We start from the raw sequence: 18,959 nt of genomic DNA, 5'->3' as shown, positions 1-18,959 counted from the left end.
TGTGTGTGTGCGTGTGTGTTGCAAAGGGTAACTGTCCCAAAGTGAGCTCTATCAACGATCGCAGTGATTGGAAGACGGTGAGAAAAGCCTTGACTGTGATTGGCTTCAACGAGGACGATGTGGAGGTAACGACCAAGTCCAATCTGTGTCTATTTTGTTTTGTCACCTTAAGCAGTGTGTGAAGTGTAAACTTTAGAAACGTTTAGCAACTGTCTCTTTAACCCCAAATAGACTGCAGGTCGAGGCTATAACCCTTTCCCCTGATATTTCAAAAGGCAGCAAAAAGCTTATGCACATAATAATAATAATTTGGCATTCTCTCTTCTTTTACAACCACAAAATTCTTGAAACAAAAAAAGTTGAGGTTAACCCCAGACAAACTTGAACAAACATTACAACCCCCACTGTGTGAGTTGCTGGCATCACATCACAGGTTTTACTATGAAGCGTAAAGTACTCCATGAGCCTGAGGGGGCTGAGACTTTCTGTTTTCTGGATGCTCGTATTTTAAAGTGTTAGCTTTGTGTGTGGCTGTGATTTATACTGTGCTCTGTGTGGGAGTTTTCTACATGCTCATGAGTCTGGGCTTGCTTTCCAAGCTTTTAAGATCTCACACTGCTTATAGAGCTGAGAGCAGGTGTACAGCTCTAGTATATTGGATGAGCACATTGCTACATTCCTATCCTGTTCAATTCTTAATCTTATTTTAATCAAAGACATATTATCTGCCAAGTCGCTCATAAAGATAGCCTTGGCAGTAACTTCAGATCTGTATAATCTTATCGTGCTGCAGACTGTCATCTCTTTACCTTTCTTCTCCCTGTCCTTCTCTCTCCACACATATTTGTAACAATTTATCTATCATTTTAATTCCCAGATTATTCTTTCTGCTCCAATATATCCCTACCCCTCCTCATCTGTGTTTTCTTTGTGTAGGAGTTGTTGAACATAATTGCCAGTGTGCTCCACTTGGGGAATGTGCAGTACGGCGGGGAAGAAGGCAATGTCTGCATCACTTCTGACACACAGATAAAGTACCTGGCCCGGGTAAGATGCTGCACCGAGCAGGCTCATAAACACACTTAATAGGCCAGCGGGGAGATGGGAAGATTTTTTTAAAGGCCTGGGCCTGTATTTATCAAGCATCTATGACCCAAATACAGTGTGCGTGTGTGTATGCGCGCGCGCGTGTGTGTGTGCGTGTGCGTGTGTGTGTGTGTGTGTGCAAAAAATAAATACATAGCTTAAAGCACATATTTCCCAATTTGCCATTTGCATTGGTAAGCCTTATACAATATGGCTTCAAAAGAAATGTATGTACAAATGGAAATAGTAGGTATTTTGATGCAGCTGCATAAATTACTCCTAGTCATCCTTGATTTTATTACGCAGGTGACATTCAGGGGAATGCAATTTAGGGTTAAATAAAAGTTTGTGGTTGGCTATCATTAAGGATCTTAAGTCATGGACCTCAATATCTAAGGCACTTTTACAGTGAAGTTTGTTTCACGACTACAGAAATTGTTGGTTGTTGCTGAATTTTGATTCATAGGGCAGTGGGGAAGTCTTAGCCACATACTTTATTTATAATTTACATATGCCCTACAAATACTCATTTAAATAGTCTGCACCATGTTTCAGAAATGCGGCTTGTACTTTATATAAAACACTGTTCTTAGAAACATCCCTTGATCCTTCCTGGTTTAATTTTCCAATTATACTTCATGAGATATAATCAAGGGATACCCTACACTGCATGTCACTGGTGCTGAGCGGCATGCCGTCTGTCTGTTTACATGACGACATCACTTGTTTGACGTTGGCGGTGCTGTGTGCTAATGTTGTTATTCTTTTCCAGTTGTTAGGAGTGAATGGGGCAGTGCTGACAGAGGCACTCACACACAAGAAGATAATTGCCAAGGGAGAGGAGGTAGGTTTGGATACACATTCTCATTGTAGCGTGAGTGTGTGATAGGGATTTGTATACAAAGCTTTCCTGTCTGTGTAATGTCTTGTCTGGTCAACTGTCCTAGCTGAACTCTGTGTAACTCTGTTATTGTCGGTCTTTGCCTGTCTCTACTCGGTCTCTACTTCCTGTCTGTGTGTGTGTGTTTATGTGTCTTCATCAGCTGGTTAGCCCGCTGAACTTAGAGCAAGCGTCATCAGCTCGGGATGCTTTATCCAAGGCGGTGTATGGACGCACCTTCACCTGGCTGGTTAACAAGATCAACACTTCACTGACATACACGGTACACACGGTACACACACACACACACACACACACACACACACACCAGTGACCATTGATTTAATTTTTTTATACAGTTTTACTTCATCATTCTGTTACATTTCTCAAACTAAACCCAAACACTATCCAACACCGTGGTGCAGAGCATGTTGTCTTCCCTTCATTGTATTACAGCACAGCTCCACCTTGTGGACATTTCCACACAGTGAACTTACCTCGATATTATACAGGATAATGTGAACAATATCTTAATCTTATTTAAGTTATTATGGTACATTCAAGGGTTGGACAAATATACTGGCTATACAAATAGTATTTGCAGTGCTTTTGAAAATTGGTCAGTGTGCAAAACTTGTAGTGAAATCTTTATTTTACCTCAGTGTACATTTTATTAAATTTTAAATGCTGATTTTTAGTTGTTTTTTTTAAGGCTTTGTGGTTTAATTAGAGTTTTCTCTTTCCTACAAATGAAGATGTAATTTGTTCCGATTCTCTTACAGGATGACTCCCACAAGAATTACTCTGTCATTGGCCTGCTTGACATCTATGGCTTTGAGGTCTTCCAGCACAACAGGTACCGTATTCATATTTTTTGTTAATGCTGAATTTGAACCCAAGCTATTTAAAAGTGAAAAACATTTTAGATGTAGGTCCAATTCTATGCTCATTTTTAGGTTCATACTTGTATATTGGGTCCCTACTAGAACCTGTTTACATGCTTTCATTTTTTTTTTAAACCCATTGTTTTTCACATTCTGTCCGTCTGAATGTATATAAATGTATCCCTTTAAGCCCCTCTCCCAAAAAAGCCCTGCCTGCTCTGATTGGTCAGCATTTCTTGGTATTCTGCATCTGTGTTCCCGGAGTCTCTTCACCATTAGTGCAGGCAGGCAATAACTGTTATGGCACTGTAACATCACTTTATACCTATGTATAGTATAGTTGTGACATCACAATCGTGCAGAAGTCCAGACGGCTCATTTCTGAATAAGGGCTCTGTGCATTTCTCTGTGGATTGAGCGTTTTGATACTTTCACACTATTTATACAGCACCTCAACCTTCTTTACAATCAAACAAGATGTGGAAATTTCACTTTTTACACTAGGGGACCTTTATTGGGACCTTGATTTTGCTTTTTATTTTTTTAACATACAGTATATATCCTTTGAAACCTAAAAGTAATTGAACAAAAGGCACACAAAAAATCCCACTCACAAAACTCCACAAATTCCCAGCAACTGGATCTTGTGCAAGGAATTGTGTCAAACCACTATATCTAAGGTCAATAATTAACAGACCTTAACCTACACAGAGTTTTTGTAATCCATACTGCCAAAATAATGAGACTTGGTAAGAATTGTGTGTATCATGTGTTTTTTGCAGCTTTGAGCAGTTCTGCATCAACTACTGTAACGAAAAGCTGCAGCAGCTCTTCATTGAGCTCACCCTAAAATCAGAGCAGGAGGAGTACGAGGCTGAAGGCATCACGGTCAGACATCATTTTCTTCTCTCCCTTAGTATCCTCCCCCCTCTCACTCCTCTCCAACCTACATTGTTTATTCCAGTTGTTCATGCACCATAGCAGCATTTACAGTTGGAAATGGTATATGGATGTACTGTGAAAATGTGGAAAGGTCTTTTTCTTTGGATCCACCTTCACTAGCTCTCTTGCTTTTATTTTGACTTTCTACCTCTATTCCTATTAGTCTCTATGCACTTCTTTGATGCTGTTTAGAAATGTAGTTTTCACAATCCATTATGAGCCCTTTTCTCCTCCCACATTCAGGGTTTAGGCTTTGCAAAGAGCTCCTAATGTGATTGTGGTTGCAGTTGTGTTTTTCAATGTAAAATTGGTAATTTAATTTATCACTCTACTGTTACACTGATGCTTTTACTTAAAGGGATTTACAGTAAGTGCACATGTTTTTAGAAGATGCTGTGCCATTATTTTTTTAGACTCATGGTGCTTTTTCTTTATTGACGGTTAAATTCTTAAATGATACAGCTTAATGAAATTACATGTTAAACCAGGTCTGCATTGAAAGATTATATCTAATTTAAGATTCTTGTCTTGAATTTTCTCATCACTTGCTTCATTTTGTCTTTGCCCCATTTCTATCATTGAATTTCTATTGTATTGTTTTGCTTCTTTGGAACAAGAGCCTCTTGTGTTTAGTCTAATATAAATGCACTAGTGGTCAGAGAGCAGGTTGTGGGAGAAACTTGGAGTCACCTCTCAAAGAGCCCATTATCATCTGACATCAGGGCCGTGGGCCCCACTGTTTGTCATCTCTGTGGAAATGTTGTGGCTGTTCAGTGCTAACATAACTAAACACTGCTGCACTCAGCATGTAGAGCTCTGCGTTTGTGTGTCTGTCCACACATAAGTGGGTGAGCAGCATGTCTGTGTGCCAGGATTCCTGGGATTCTGCAAATGATTGACTTTATTATGATTAAATATCTCAGAACTGTTTCAATTGTGTCAGGTTTAGACTGATATATTGGCCAAGATGTATGTTCCAAAAGGTTTTTGTGGACCTCAAAGTTTGGATGGTGAGAAAAACAGCTAGCCGTGGCTCTTCAAAAGACAATTTCATTCTGTTCATTATGCCATGCAAGGCCAATTAAAGCCCATGATAGGGTTTATTTATCACATATTGCTTGTGTCTTTGCAGTGGGAGCCGGTGCAGTACTTCAATAACAAAATCATCTGTGACCTGGTGGAGGAGAAGTTCAAAGGCATCATCTCCATTCTGGTGAGGAGACTTGCTGCACTCTGTGACTGCTACAAAGGCTTCACAGCGTTTGAAATTAAGATTGTATTATAAAAATGCCAACAATATAAACTACCCAAAGAACCTAATAAGATGTCACATAAAAGTATTGGTTCAACATCTTCAAACACTTCAACCCGTAAAATAGCATCTTGTTGTTATCACACAAGGGTTTTACAGTAAACCTCTTGGGACGGGCATTGGAAATTAGCAATAGCTAAAAAAAGCTGTGATGCTGTACACTGGAGATGTTTTGAAGGTGATGTAAAGGATATGGGGGCTGCAATACAGATTTTATTGCTTTTGTATGAAAATGGCTGACTGCTGCTCGTTTTGTCCTCCTGTTACAGGATGAGGAGTGTCTGAGACCCGGAGACGCCAGTGATGTCACCTTCCTAGAGAAGTTGGAGGACACTGTGGGAGGACACGCACACTTTGTCACGTTAGTTTGATACCTATTCTTGTCTTGTTTAACGACTGCAATGCCTCAAATATACCCAGAGAAGTATTGTCTAACTGTTGACTGGCTTGTGGTACCAGACTGTAAACCAACGAATATATGAAATAATATATGTGTTAAGGCCGTTAACTTTGATATTGTGTGTTTCCCTGCAGTCACAAGCTGGCTGATGCAAAGACCCGGAAGGTAATGGGCCGTGACGAATTCAGACTGCTGCATTACGCTGGAGAAGTCAACTACAATGTCAATGGTGTGTGTGTGTGTGTGTTTGTGCGCGCGCTATAACCCCCCCTTTAATTTCTAGCAAATGAAGCATAGTAACAACATCCAGTGTGACCTCAAGTCCCCGGATGTTTGGTGTTCTGGTGAAATTTGGCATGGAGGTTACTCATGCAAAACTAATTCCCAGTACTATAAACCAATACCACTGGTTGAATAAAACACATCTTCAATCCAAAACAACCTATATACCTTTGTCACAATGTGAAGGGAGTTAGATAAAAAAACTACTGATTGCTAATAAAGACCTGGTGAGAGTTACCTACACTGTAAAACTTCACATGATGAATTCAGCATTATGTACTGTAATTTTTCAGCGTAGTCATGTTATACTCACAAGACAAAGACAAAATATGCCCACTGGGTAGTACCTCCCCACTGAGTGGAAGCCAGTCCTGGATGTGTCTAGATCAGAGTTTAGAGCAACAATAGCAACTCATGTCTCAGTGGCTCTCTGTCACTAACATGAAAATAGCTGGTCCACCTTAAAGGTCATACCACCTTAAGTTTGTGATCCTGGGCTGAAGTTGTTGCTATCTCCATGGCTAACTCACTGACAAAAACTATGTTACACACACACACACACACACACACACACACACTGCACTGCTACGTTATAGCCAGTGACAAGTGACATCATGGGGCCCTCAGTGGAAATGACTAGTCAGTACATGTATCAGAAATCAAATTACGTTTTCTCCACTCAGGATTTTTGGACAAGAACAACGACCTGCTCTTCAGGAACTTAAAAGAGGTGAGTCTGAGTTTAAAAAATATAAAGAAAGATAATGAATTGGCAGGATAATATTAATATATTTAATTTAATTTAAAGCAGAAAAAGTATTTCCCTTTGACAATGTGATACATTTGTTGAAAGTTGTAGTGTTTTAAATGTTATGTGTGTATGTTTGCAGGTTATGTGTATGTCAGAGAACAAGATCCTGAACCAGTGTTTTGACAGAGAGGAGCTGAGTGACAAAAAACGTCCTGAAACGGTGAGAGAGAGTGTGTGTGTGTGTGTGTGTGTGTGTGTGTGTGTGTGTGTGTGTGTGTGTGTTTGTCTCCTGAGGTTTTCACTGCTTTTTGTCTTCCCCACTCTTATTAATCATATTCTCATGCATCCCAACATACTTTCCCACAACGAAACAAACAGCGGTGTGTTTCCCCTCTTCGGTGTTGAGTGGGCAGTCTGATAGGGATTCTCTGCAGCCTCCCTCACTGAGGAATGCCCTGACTCTTGTATGCCCTTCACACACACAGACACTTGAACAGGATACTGTCACAGGCTGGCGAGTTAGATTCTCAGTCTTCCACACTGCGCCCAGTGTTCTGTCTCCACTGGACTGCCAGTCACATCAGCCTCCCCTCTGCTTGCGTAGCTCTTCTTAGGTCATCATCTCTGCCTGCAAGCTTCAATCTGCGTGCAAACACTCTTCACCTCTCCAGTTTCTACCTCTGGTTACGGACCAGCTTCCTTTCCCATCCTCTTACATCCATCTCTTCATCCCTTCCTAACCAGCTCTTCTCTGTTCTTTGTCTGTTTGTGTCTGCCCTTCCAGGCAGCCACCCAGTTCAAAGCCAGCCTGGCGAAACTCATGGAGATCCTCATGTCGAAGGAGCCGTCGTACGTTCGCTGCATCAAGCCCAATGACTCCAAGCAAGCAAGTATGAAGTCAATTCTTTTTTTTGTTGTTGCTTCATATAATACAAGATAAGAATAAGTATCCTTTCAAATAATGAGATGTAGGGCTGAATCAGACTTATAGTAAACTCCAGTCACAAATAGAAATGGCCCTATATCTTTTTTTTTTTTATTCCCGATACCGAGTACTAATACAATACCATTGTGTCATGTATTTTATTATGTTGTAACCGCTGTACACTACTATCCCTGCATGGATGTGATATGATTTCTACATTTGTTGTCAGTCTGCTTCAGGTTAAGCTTTCAAACAATGAAATGCCGCAGAACTTTCTTTTATTATCTAGTTTGACAAGTCAGTTAAAACTGAAAAGGAAAATAAATAAAAATAAACTACTTTAACATAGATTTTCTTCAGGGCTTTATTATGTGGTATTGGATTGGTGCATACACTCCAGCACTTCCCGACAACGATACCAGCGTTTTAGGCAGTATCGGAGACAATACCGATCCCAGTATCGGTATCGGAACATCTCTAATTCCAATTAGTAAATTATGAGTATAAAACTCCTCAATTCAGACACCAAAATCTTGTCATCTTTAGACCAATCAATCCCAGTGACAACAAGTGTGTGCATTACATCTCAAAGTATTTCATCATATATCCTCATGATTCCAAACCTTTTGGACATTATTATAAAAGTACTCCAAATCCATTTGTCATTGTGTCATTTATCAGAAGACATGTTTATTTTCCCTTTTCCATAAATGTATGGGCCGACATTATTATTGGTCAGTACTGACTTGACCTTAGGATAGAAAAGGTGGGATGAGCTGAAGTATGGAACTTTCTGCCATTTTGTGCTAACCCATGGTTCGACTAACGGCACTAATTTTATGTCAACATGATCAGACTTTTCCAAATATTTTAGGTCCTTGTGGTAATTTGCACAATTATGTATATAAAATATAATTTTTCAAGTCTAACACTAATATGGAATGGAATAACATATGTAATTATTTGTATTTGTAATCGTATAAACAACTGCATACCTAGTTTTTTACTTTAGTTAAAATTTCAAGATAGGGCGTTTGTGCTGCATTTATTTAGTGTCATAATAATGGGAAAAATGTGTTCCCAACTGAGAAAATTAACACAGCACAAACATTGTGAGATCGGGCATGCGCTCTCGGAATGCCCTTATAGTTGTAAAATCTAATTAGTGCTTAAAGTTTAAATTTAAATATCACTAAATTTATGGCATCCCATCTTATCCAGTCGCCTTGGCCACAGTGTCTGAGTGTGTGCGTGTGTGTGTGTGTGTGTGTGTGTGTGTGTGTGTGTGTGTGTGTGTGAATGTTCTATACTATGTGAAAGCACTTTGAGTAAAGATACATACATAAATAAATACAATCCATTTACAATTCAATGAGTTAAATTGTGATCAAATATTTCAGGGCAAGTAATAAAGTGTATTGGTGAGATTTTAACTTGAACGTCCAAGCTATTCTCCATCTCGTGTTTTACGCACATTAGCCACATGTGGATAAACCTAACCTGATAGCACAGAGGTCTGATTGATTCTATTCTGGCTTGATTGATTATTCTCTGAAGCCCCGATGTTCAAGGTTTTCATCTTGAGTTTTGGTGTCTGAATTTGACCAATCCAGTTTAAATGACCCGTTGAATCTAAACAACTTTAATGGCACTGTTTGAATAGGATACTTAAAACCTAAAAAATAACTGTTACAATCAATGACGTACTCCTTAGATTCAAATGATTATGGTTATTATTTGGTTCCATGCACTAATAGTTTTCAATGGTTTGATGCCAATTTTATGTAACAGTTCTTGTTCAAACACAGTTGAAGCAGCTTAGCAGCTTCACAAGCTAATATTTTCCCAGAAACATCACATTAATCCTGTGCTTACACTAATTCCAACCAAAACAGTTTTTTTTCGGCTGCATAAGCGGCTGCAGTGGGACTCTCCGTGTGGTCGTCAGTATATTGGGCCAGCCTTTGTTTCTCCCCACAGTCGGCCTTTTGTTAGTTTCACACTGTTTCTCTGTCCTCTGTCACTCCTACTTCTGTTGTTTAGCATTTACTGGTTTTCTCTGGTTCATTTTGCCCAACAGACTTTACATTTTTCTCTCTCCCTCTCCCACTTTCCCCCCTCTCCTCCCGTCCTAGGTCGATTTGACGAAGTCTTGATCCGTCACCAGGTCAAGTATCTGGGGCTGATGGAGAATCTGAGGGTGAGGAGAGCCGGCTTTGCTTACAGACGGCGCTATGAGGTCTTCCTTCAGAGGTGATGATCCCCTCTCTCTCTCTCTCTCTCTCTCTTACTATTTTTTTACCAGTAAGGTACGATCACATGGAAGCACTAATCAAGTATATGTGCTCTTTGTGTATTCTAGACCAATATGACTTCTCAGTTCAGTCAAATTGCCAGTCCCAGGATGTGTCCTATCCAGTCAAAGGACATTCATTGCTTTTAATCAGATTATCCGCTTTATTCCCTAAACTATAAATTGAAAAGAAATTAGCTTACTTGTTGCCGGTACCAAACCTTAAACAGGCTGATCATCTAGCTATATAAGTGTTGGGGATTTAAACCCAGGGTGCGCTAACCTTTTAAGATTTATTTCTGAACCAGTATTAAAGTATTTACTTGTGTTTGTGTCTGTTTGCCCTGGGTCTGTTTAGGTATAAGTCCCTTTGTCCAGATACATGGCCTAACTGGCAAGGGAAACTGTCTGAGGGAGTGGCTACACTCGTCAAACACCTGGGATACAAGCCAGAGGAGTACAAACTGGGCAGGTCAGCAACATACAAATTTATAAAGATACCAACACGTTTTTTTACTTTTCAAACATGCATTTCTTCCTGTGCTTCTTCTTGAGCCTGAACTGCTTTAAAATGTATATGTTTTACTTTCAACCCCTTAGATCCAAAATCTTCATCCGTTTTCCAAAGACGTTGTTTGCCACTGAGGAAGCACTTGAGACCAGGAAACATAGTCTTGGTGAGAGCCTCCAACACAACTGATGATTTGTGCCCAAAGTTTTCATAATAGCCACAAATTTAAACCATTTCTCTCCTTGGTCTTTTTTTCCCCCCACAGCCACCAAGCTGCAGGCAGGATGGAGAGGCTACAGCCAGAAGTCCAAATACCAAAAACTCAGAACCTCAGGTGAGGGAAAGCTCTACTTACTTGTTTCTTCACTGGGATCATTTAGGGCTATCCCCTGCTAATGTCTAACATTTTAGAGTTTGTTTACCGCCTACAACCAGTGGCTCAAGCCCCCCTAAATTTTATCTCAGCCCACATTAAAATTATAAAAATAAAAATTAGTTAAAGAAAATAAATGACAAAAAATCCATCTTAGTGCTTCAAGTTAGAGTTTGTAAACTTGTCTGTTAGTGACAGATGGGCAAGCAATTCTAGGTTCAAAGAAACCGGTTTAATATCCTGTGTCGCTGTTGTCAATGCTATGCTACTGTAAACCAGTCAAGGAATGTTTTTTTATATTCATTGCACTGTGTCCATGTCACATTCTCATTAGGGGCTGATAAAAGGTCTGATCCTGGAATCGTCCCTACCTACAACCATTTCTCTGTAAAGATGAATGGATTTCTCTGTGATTATGTATATAATGTACCTTGCAGCTATTGCCGTCCAGGCGTGGTGGAGAGGGATCCTGGCCAGGAGGAGAGCCCAGCGCAGGCGACAGGCTGCCGATACTATCCGCAGGTACAGACCATACAGGAACAGACCAGCATGAGGGGCAACGCACTCACTGGATGATAGATATAGCTTACTCAAAAAGCAAATGTGATTTTAAACTGAGCATAACATGTACATCATTTGTAAACCTTTTTGATTGCTTTTTTTTTCTTCTTTTCTGTCCTTGTCCCACCCTCAGGTTTATCAAAGGCTTCATCTACCGCTACAAGGAGCGCTGTCCAGAGAACGAGTATTTCCTGGATTATGTGCGCTACTCCTTCCTCATGAAGCTGCACCGGAACCTGCCCAAGAACGTCCTGGACAAGAGCTGGCCGACACCTCCAGCTGCTCTCTCTGAGGTGAGATGATAAAACACACACACACACAAACACACACACACACATACAAAGTATGTTTCACTATCTTTGTGGGGACCTGTACTTGACATTATGCATTCCTTAGCCCCTCATCCTAACCTTAACCATCACAACTAAATGCTAACTAAATAACCCTCAAACAGCCCTTTAAAGTTGTGGGGTCCAGCTTTTTGGAACCACAAAGCTGTCTGGATCCCACAAGTATACTGTATTTCCAATTTCTGGACCCCACAAATGTAGTTAGACGAGAACAGACACACACACACAAACACATAGGTCAACTTAACTTGGGTGAGCTGTAAAAGGTTTAAAAAATAATAATAATACAAAATAAATAAAAAGGCCCATCAAGGATTCAACCATGTATTGTTAAAGACCTTTTGTGATGGTTATGGATCAAACCTGAGATTCTGTTTCTATATTCACTATCATATTTTACATTTCTATGGCAAATAAAAAACCTTACCCCAAATTTAGGCGACTAGGAAAAATCTTTTGACTACTGTGGGACACCATAATTCAGTGTTAAATAAATACACATTCCATCAATACTATGAAGTAAATTATTATAGATTGATGTCAGATCTGATCAAAATTTCCCATTAGTATCAATTCATGTTGAGGGACTCTTATTATCTTATTGAGAGCCAGTTGAGTAAAAACTATTTGAAATATTATAGATATACAAATACTGTCTTTTTAAAATTCCAAAAAAGAGTGTTACACACAAACATGTTACATAGGGTGCACTTGCTACTGTTAAATATATAGACCACAGCCATATGAAAACTTTTTTTTTTTTAATCTTTAAGCGTTCTGTCTTTGTCTTTAGGCTTCCGGGCATTTGCGTAAGCTGTGCATGCAGAACATGGTGTGGAGCTACTGCAAGAAGATCAGTCCTGAGTGGAAACACCAGGTGAATATTGTCCCATCACCAGCCAACAAGCACTCTCTGGAACCTCCCTGTCAGCGCTCTCGTTAGCTGCTTCTTTCCTTTGCTTTACTGTTGTCAAATCTCTTTGATTAGATGGAGCAGAAGATGATCGCCAGTGAGCTCTTTAAGGACAAGAAGGACAACTACCCACAGAGCGTGCCCAAACTGTTTGTCAGCACAAGACTCAGTACAACATTTTTCCTACTACGACAAATGAGTTGTGAAACTTGTAAAGGCGTCATATATCTCACTGGGTAAAAGATTTCAGCAGTATGTCTCCTCTTGTTCAGATGGTGAGGACATTAACCCCAAGGTGGTGCAGGCTCTGGGCAGTGAGAAGATGAAGGTGAGTCAGGCAAATTCACAAAGCAAAGGGCGCTTTAAAAGCAAGCTATGAGTGCAGTGTATTCCCTAGCTTTCTGGAAGACTTAGATGCACGTGTTTGGCGGGGGGTTTAGGGGTCGGCCCTAAAAAAAAATTTACGTTTTCAAATGTATGTTTTATTACCATGTCTGTGTCTGCAACATTGGCAGAGCTAGACCAAATAATAATGAACACATTACAAATATAATGTATAAAAATCAGATACTTAAAAAACTTTGAGACAAAACTTGTCTTGACTGCAATCATTAGATATGACAAAGGTCATTTAGTTACATGCATTTGGCTTAGGTGGTGCTCCAAATAGCTTAGGTGCTGCCCCCCTAAGCCTCGTAATGTTAGGAAAAACCCTTGACTGTAATCATCAAATGTGTCTGCCCTGGGACACCTTCCCAGTTGCAATGTACTGTTTGTAATTGTTTGTCACTTGTTTGTCACTTGTTTATAATTTCTTAAATGTAAAAGAAAAAAACTTGATCACAACAAGATTAAATGTTCTGTCCGTCTTCCTTCTGTTCCCAGTATGCAGTTCCAGTCACCAAGTACGACAGAAAAGGCTACAAGGCTCGGCCCCGCCAGCTGCTGCTCACAACCAACAGTGCTGTTATCATTGAGGAGACCAAACTCAAGCAGCGCATTGACTACGGAGCTCTGAAAGGTCAGAGGTTAACAGTGTCATTTGCAAAGGGGATTGTTTCTTTTGGATGTGTACAGTGTTGGTATTCATTAAAACTGTCCATCCGCTGTAGGCATCTCAGTCAGCTCTCTTAGCGACGGCTTGTTCGTTCTGCATGTGTCCAGTGACGACAACAAACAGAAGGTGAAACCAGAAACACATCAAATAATACAAATCAACCAGATCTCACGTGTGAAAACTGCGGGTTTTCACTGTGTTTCTGTTCAATGGTTTCTTCCCAGGGAGATGTTGTTCTGCAGAGCGACCATGTGATTGAGACCTTGACCAAGATTGCGATCTGTTCTGACAAAATAAACAACATCAACATCAACCAGGGCAGGTGAGAAGCAGAGCACTATTACAGTAACACTGTATACTTTATATTAAGCAAAGTCGTAAGCGTGATTTATAGTTCTGCATTAAATCTACAAACGTAGGTACGTGGAGATACCGACCCCAAGTGGAACTACATGTCGCTGCGACGCATGTCGCTCGGCCGTGGCTTGGTAGCGTTGTATTTCCCAACAACTCTTTTTCCGGGTTCTCCTTCTCCATAAACAACATGAAATAAAGGAGAGGGTTAACTTTTCCTGCTACAGATTCCCCACTGTGGTCAGACAGCACAGGGGAGGGGCAGCCTCTAGCTCACCCAGTGAGAGCGTTGGCCCCCCTGTAGGCCGAGTCCTGTCTATCCACTGTCACTGTCTAATAAAGGGAAAAGTCCCAAAAAATGAATCTTTTAAAAGAAAGCATAGGGGAGACACTTTGTTTCTCTCACTATGCCTCTTTAGTCGGTACTCGCTCCAAAGCTAATCACCATCACTCTCTCAGTCGCTCTACCATACACTCCCCACGCATGCACACATGCCAGGCCTGCTGTTCTCGTAAAAAGATCAACGCACACACCTACCGCAAGTACACCCTTCAGGCCATTTACTTGCGTGGAGCCTCCGCAGAACCATTAATCATGCTTCAACATGGTTTTTCTCTGTGTGTCTGTTCTTACATAAGGCTGACAGCAGCATAACACCTGTTAGAAATAAATCTCTACTCCTACACAGGACAACATCCACAAGCGTTAGACCCCTGTCTAACTTGCCTCTGTTTCTCCTCCAGTATAACGTTTACAGTGGGTCAGGGGAAGGAGGGGATCATAGACTTCACGCCCGGATCAGAACTACTGGTGGCCAAGGCCAAGAACGGACACTTGTCTGTGGTGAGTCTTCTTCACTCTCAGTCAGATGAAGTTTTTCTAAGTTGAAAGCTGAAATGTAAATACCTTTGATTTTCTTTGATGTTACTCAATCCTAACTGACAGAACATCAGCGTTAAATTTGAAAATGTCACCACCAGTAAAGTTTTGGGGAAAAACATTGTTATTGTTTTTTTTAAATTATAACAATCAAAACTCTAATCTGCCGCCTCAGGACTGTGTGGATGTGGTGTGCTCAGATATGAATGACAGTTGCGCCCACAACTGTTGTCTGATTTTCATTCAGATGTTACTATATATTGATTGGGACACCGAAATATGTGATATGCCCTTTTCCAAGTCCCACCCACTTTACACCACTGAGAGCTCAGACAAAACAAAAAACAAAGAAATCTCTCATGAAAATAACCATAAACTTTCCATTTGTTGGCAAAAACTAAGGTGCAAATCCTAAACTTCATTGCTCTTAATAAGAAGCTATTTGAAAAATTAGGTTTTCAGGGCCTTGTTGCACTGCCTCTGGTGGCTAAATGCAATTAATCTACATGTAGGTTCAATGTCTATTATTGACTACATTTTTATGAATTATTATATGTTATTGAAATAATTCTGAAGTTGTGTTAGGTGTGTATAGCAGCTTTAGCTTAGCTTAAAGAGAGCAAAGTGTTTTTAATGATTTGAACTAGCTAGCTCTTTCATGGGTGGTACTGCAAGTTAGAGCTGTCTGGCTAATGATTTTGTTCTAACGTAAGACATCAGTGTTGTGTTATTTAGAATGAGATGTAAATGGAGTATTTGGATTCACCGCTATAAGTTGATGTAGTGTGGTTACTTTGTGCCCTGAGAGTAGAAGTCACTCTGTTTAAATCTGGTGTGATGCGATGTTTTTCCTCCTCTGAATGTCTTCTAGACGGCTCCCAGACTGAACTCCAGATGATGGCCACTCTGACCACACACATACTGTACACCAGGACCTATGTACTCCTGACCTCTCCCATCCTCCAATCACATGACCGCAGACCCCGCTCTGCCTAAGCCAATCAGATGCCAGCTGTCACTACATGTGCTTCCAATTTTAAAAAACAAATAAATATCCAGCTAAACTAATTGATATATTTATGTTCATATATTATATTTTTGGGATTAATATGGTTGCTGTTTGAATTTTATGATTTTATATATGAGGCCAAGGAATAACAAATATTTTTGGTGCATTTTTATTGCACCATGTGTGTTTATTGTGCTTTATTTGGGAACATGACCAAGAAAACAATGAGGGAAGAGTCAGAATAAGAGACAACAATGAGAAGAAGGGAATTGTTGTTGATGAAAATCAGGGTTACTTGTTGCCTGTTGCCAATTTTTTTCCCTGTTTACTTTTTTGGCTCGACTTAGGCTTGACTGTCTTGCTGACACAACTTTTCTAACTGGGGTGTATGGCTTGTTATTAAAGCATGAAGGTGTGTAGAACAAGGCTGAAGTATGTAGGACAGCTGTTGCAAGGTTCAGGGATGAGGAAGAACAAGTTTTAAATCAAAAAGTGATGCTTTGGGACTCAGAAACTGATCAGAATTAGTAGTTGGATGTATAGTACTACTGAATATATTTCACAAATCTAGACACGCAGTTTGTGAATAAGAAGGTATCTCGTCAAGAGGAATTCACTACATAAAATAAACTGCACACGGTGTAAAAGTATGTGAGAAGTGGGTAAGGAAAGGTAAAAAGAAAGATGAAAGAACGGTTATTTGCCTTGATGCCAAGTGCTTGTGCCTTTTCCTTTGACTAATTTATTCATAGTTCAGCTGGATATTGATGGATAACAACCATGACACTCAACGCCAGAATGAGTTCAGTGTAGATAGAAACCTGCCGTCCTCCGACTGAATGTTGTTCAGCAGCAGCAGCAGCTACCTGTGCACCTTTAAAAACACATAACCTTCTTTGACTTGATGAAAGGCCCCAGCATGTGTCTCTGTAGTTGGCTCCATTTCCTCCATTCTTCCCCCTCTAGTCTCTGCTTTGCCTCTCCGGCCTCCACCCTAACCCCCCTGAGAACTGGTCTCTGTTGAACTTTGACTGAACTGGTCTAATGGCCACGTGTTTAGTTTGTGTTGGTATTCAATATACATCTCTCCATTTTTACATGTCTTTGAAACTGAATTTAGAAAAAAATGTGAGAGAAAAACTCACAATTTGAAGCCAAATTTGGGTTACACTGAAACACATGTGAAGGCCAAAAACCGTGGTTTAAGATTGAAGCTACTTATAGCTGTGTACAAGTTGCTCTGCAAAAATGTGCATGATTGAGTTTCACAAAACGTCAAGTTGTTCCTGTAGTGCCAGAAAATGTAAGGTTCTTACCAGAGTTGTCCTCTTTTCAGGTTATAAACTTCTGAAATTGCATCTGTATTGTAGTGCAACACTAAAAATCTTAATTTAATCCTGACAGGAGCATCTTTAGAAAAAAATATCAGTCCAGTTCAGATTAAGAGCTTCTTATAGAACAGTTCTCCAATAAATATCTCTGTCTAACTCCGACCAAAGACTGATCCTGAAAACGTTGTGTCTTTGAAACTTTTGAAAAGAGATGATGACGGTGTTCCACATTTTTTTGTTGTTTTTATTCTCACTCAATGAACTTTTCTCTGCATGGCTCTGGGTAGCAAGGCGGGTGCATCGTGCCCAGACAGGACTTTGCCACTAGCCAAAGACCCTGTTGATTTCTAGTGATTCTATGTTGTATGAATTATATGATATTATGTCGGTTTTGAATGTTGTTGTTTTTCAGGCGGGAGATTTAAATGTACAGTTGGTGTTCTGTGTTATAAATGAGAGATTCAAGCCAAGTGAAGGTTTGATGATGTGAAAAATGTTGGAAAAAAGCTTTTAGTATTGTTTGTTGATGCAAACTTGTTCATGTGCCTTGTTGGATAGCAATACAACAGATTTGTGTGGAATTATGAGAAATACCTCCTTGCCAGAGTCTTTTTAAAAGTTTCCCAGCAGCACCCAAAGGTTTCCTCTCTCTCTGTGTGTTAGCTTTATTCAAACTAAATCCCAAGTTTGTATATTGATTTAAAGATGCACTCCTCTTATCAGTCCTGACTTACTGTATGCACAAAACCAATGTAAAATTATACCAACACACTAAGATAAGATACTAAAGATTTGAAAAATAAATTTGAAAAGTAAAAACAAACTAATGAATGGCTGTTTTTTTTCTTTCAAAAATACAAACTATTATAGGAAACCATCGAAGAGAACATTTGATGCAGGTTATATTTCTTTAAAGGTGAGTTATTCCACTGTCAAATCTTTGTCTTTACTTCTTCTTTATTGCTTTTATATCCAATAGCAGAGATAGCAAGAGGGAAGGGACATCCGTACGGCTGGGTCTTCCCTGCTAATGTATTTGTATTGTAATTTTTTTTTTTTAAACGAGTTCTCAATGTGCAGTTCAGCAACAATAACATGTCTAATATTACAACATGCAAATGAGGTCAGTCCTTGAGATAAATACAGTAAAGAAAGAGGTAATAAAAACCAATCAAAAGGTCTTTCAGTCAAATACCCTGTGGACGTGAAAGTGCTCATATTATGCTAATTTTCAGGTTTACAATTGTATTTAGAGGTAGTATCAGAATAGGTTTACATAGTTTAATTTAATTTTAACACCCTGTTTTTATTGTACTGCACATTGCTGCAGCTCCTCTTTTTACCCTGTGTGTTGAGCTCTCTGTTTAAGCTCCAGAGGGAGACATCTCACTTCTAGTCTCTTTGTTGGGAGTTGCACATGCGCAGTAACTAGGTAAGGACAACCTGTCAGTCAGAAGCAGAGTATAAGGGAGTGCCAAGCTAGCACCTATAGGTGTGTTACAAAGTGATGCACGAAGATTCATCACGGAAGTACAGGCTGGACTACAGTAGAGTTGTTTGGAGCAGTTGGTGAACAGTGTTTGCTGTTGGAGATGGTAAGTCCCTTTCGTTTTTTCACTTTGTAAATCTATAACTTGCACAAAGAAGATATATAATCATAATAAAGTAAAGGGGGAAAAGCCAAAAAAACATAATTTGAGCACTTTAAGACAATCATTGTTTACCAGACATTGAAAGTATGCTAGATTTCATCATCCCTGCTTTTGAGTCCCTCAACTTTTTTAAGAGAAGAAGAATCTTAGTGATGAAGTGTTTGGGGTGTTTGTACTTGAGTATTTTATTCAACTATACTGTCCGACTGTACT

The 18,959-nt window shown here is 39.8% G+C and overlaps 1 protein-coding gene across 3 annotated transcripts in view; it reads left to right on the top strand.

The window, feature by feature from the left end:
* The window catches only part of LOC117941697 (unconventional myosin-Ic-like), a 62,510-nt gene extending 44,593 nt beyond the window's left edge, over positions 1-17,917 (top strand). For all 3 annotated transcript variants that reach the window (XM_034866702.1, XM_034866705.1, XM_034866704.1), the window contains 26 exons: positions 27-125; positions 937-1,047; positions 1,859-1,930; positions 2,130-2,249; positions 2,749-2,822; positions 3,633-3,738; positions 4,925-5,005; positions 5,374-5,465; positions 5,639-5,733; positions 6,470-6,516; positions 6,677-6,757; positions 7,322-7,427; positions 9,598-9,715; positions 10,114-10,227; positions 10,356-10,432; positions 10,532-10,600; positions 11,077-11,161; positions 11,334-11,493; positions 12,344-12,427; positions 12,539-12,632; positions 12,736-12,791; positions 13,349-13,484; positions 13,576-13,646; positions 13,745-13,842; positions 14,619-14,718; positions 15,626-17,917. In XM_034866702.1, the coding sequence (XP_034722593.1) occupies positions 27-125; positions 937-1,047; positions 1,859-1,930; positions 2,130-2,249; positions 2,749-2,822; positions 3,633-3,738; positions 4,925-5,005; positions 5,374-5,465; positions 5,639-5,733; positions 6,470-6,516; positions 6,677-6,757; positions 7,322-7,427; positions 9,598-9,715; positions 10,114-10,227; positions 10,356-10,432; positions 10,532-10,600; positions 11,077-11,161; positions 11,334-11,493; positions 12,344-12,427; positions 12,539-12,632; positions 12,736-12,791; positions 13,349-13,484; positions 13,576-13,646; positions 13,745-13,842; positions 14,619-14,718; positions 15,626-15,652 (2,373 nt within the window). In that variant the 3' untranslated portion in view covers positions 15,653-17,917. The remainder of the gene's footprint in view (positions 1-26; positions 126-936; positions 1,048-1,858; positions 1,931-2,129; positions 2,250-2,748; positions 2,823-3,632; positions 3,739-4,924; positions 5,006-5,373; positions 5,466-5,638; positions 5,734-6,469; positions 6,517-6,676; positions 6,758-7,321; positions 7,428-9,597; positions 9,716-10,113; positions 10,228-10,355; positions 10,433-10,531; positions 10,601-11,076; positions 11,162-11,333; positions 11,494-12,343; positions 12,428-12,538; positions 12,633-12,735; positions 12,792-13,348; positions 13,485-13,575; positions 13,647-13,744; positions 13,843-14,618; positions 14,719-15,625) is intronic.
* The last annotated feature ends 1,042 nt before the right edge of the window (positions 17,918-18,959 follow it).

This window comes from Etheostoma cragini, chromosome 3 (assembly GCF_013103735.1).
Source record: "Etheostoma cragini isolate CJK2018 chromosome 3, CSU_Ecrag_1.0, whole genome shotgun sequence".
In the NCBI taxonomy this organism is placed as follows: Eukaryota; Metazoa; Chordata; class Actinopteri; order Perciformes; family Percidae; genus Etheostoma; species Etheostoma cragini.
This window is presented reverse-complemented; position numbering and strand designations above follow the sequence as displayed.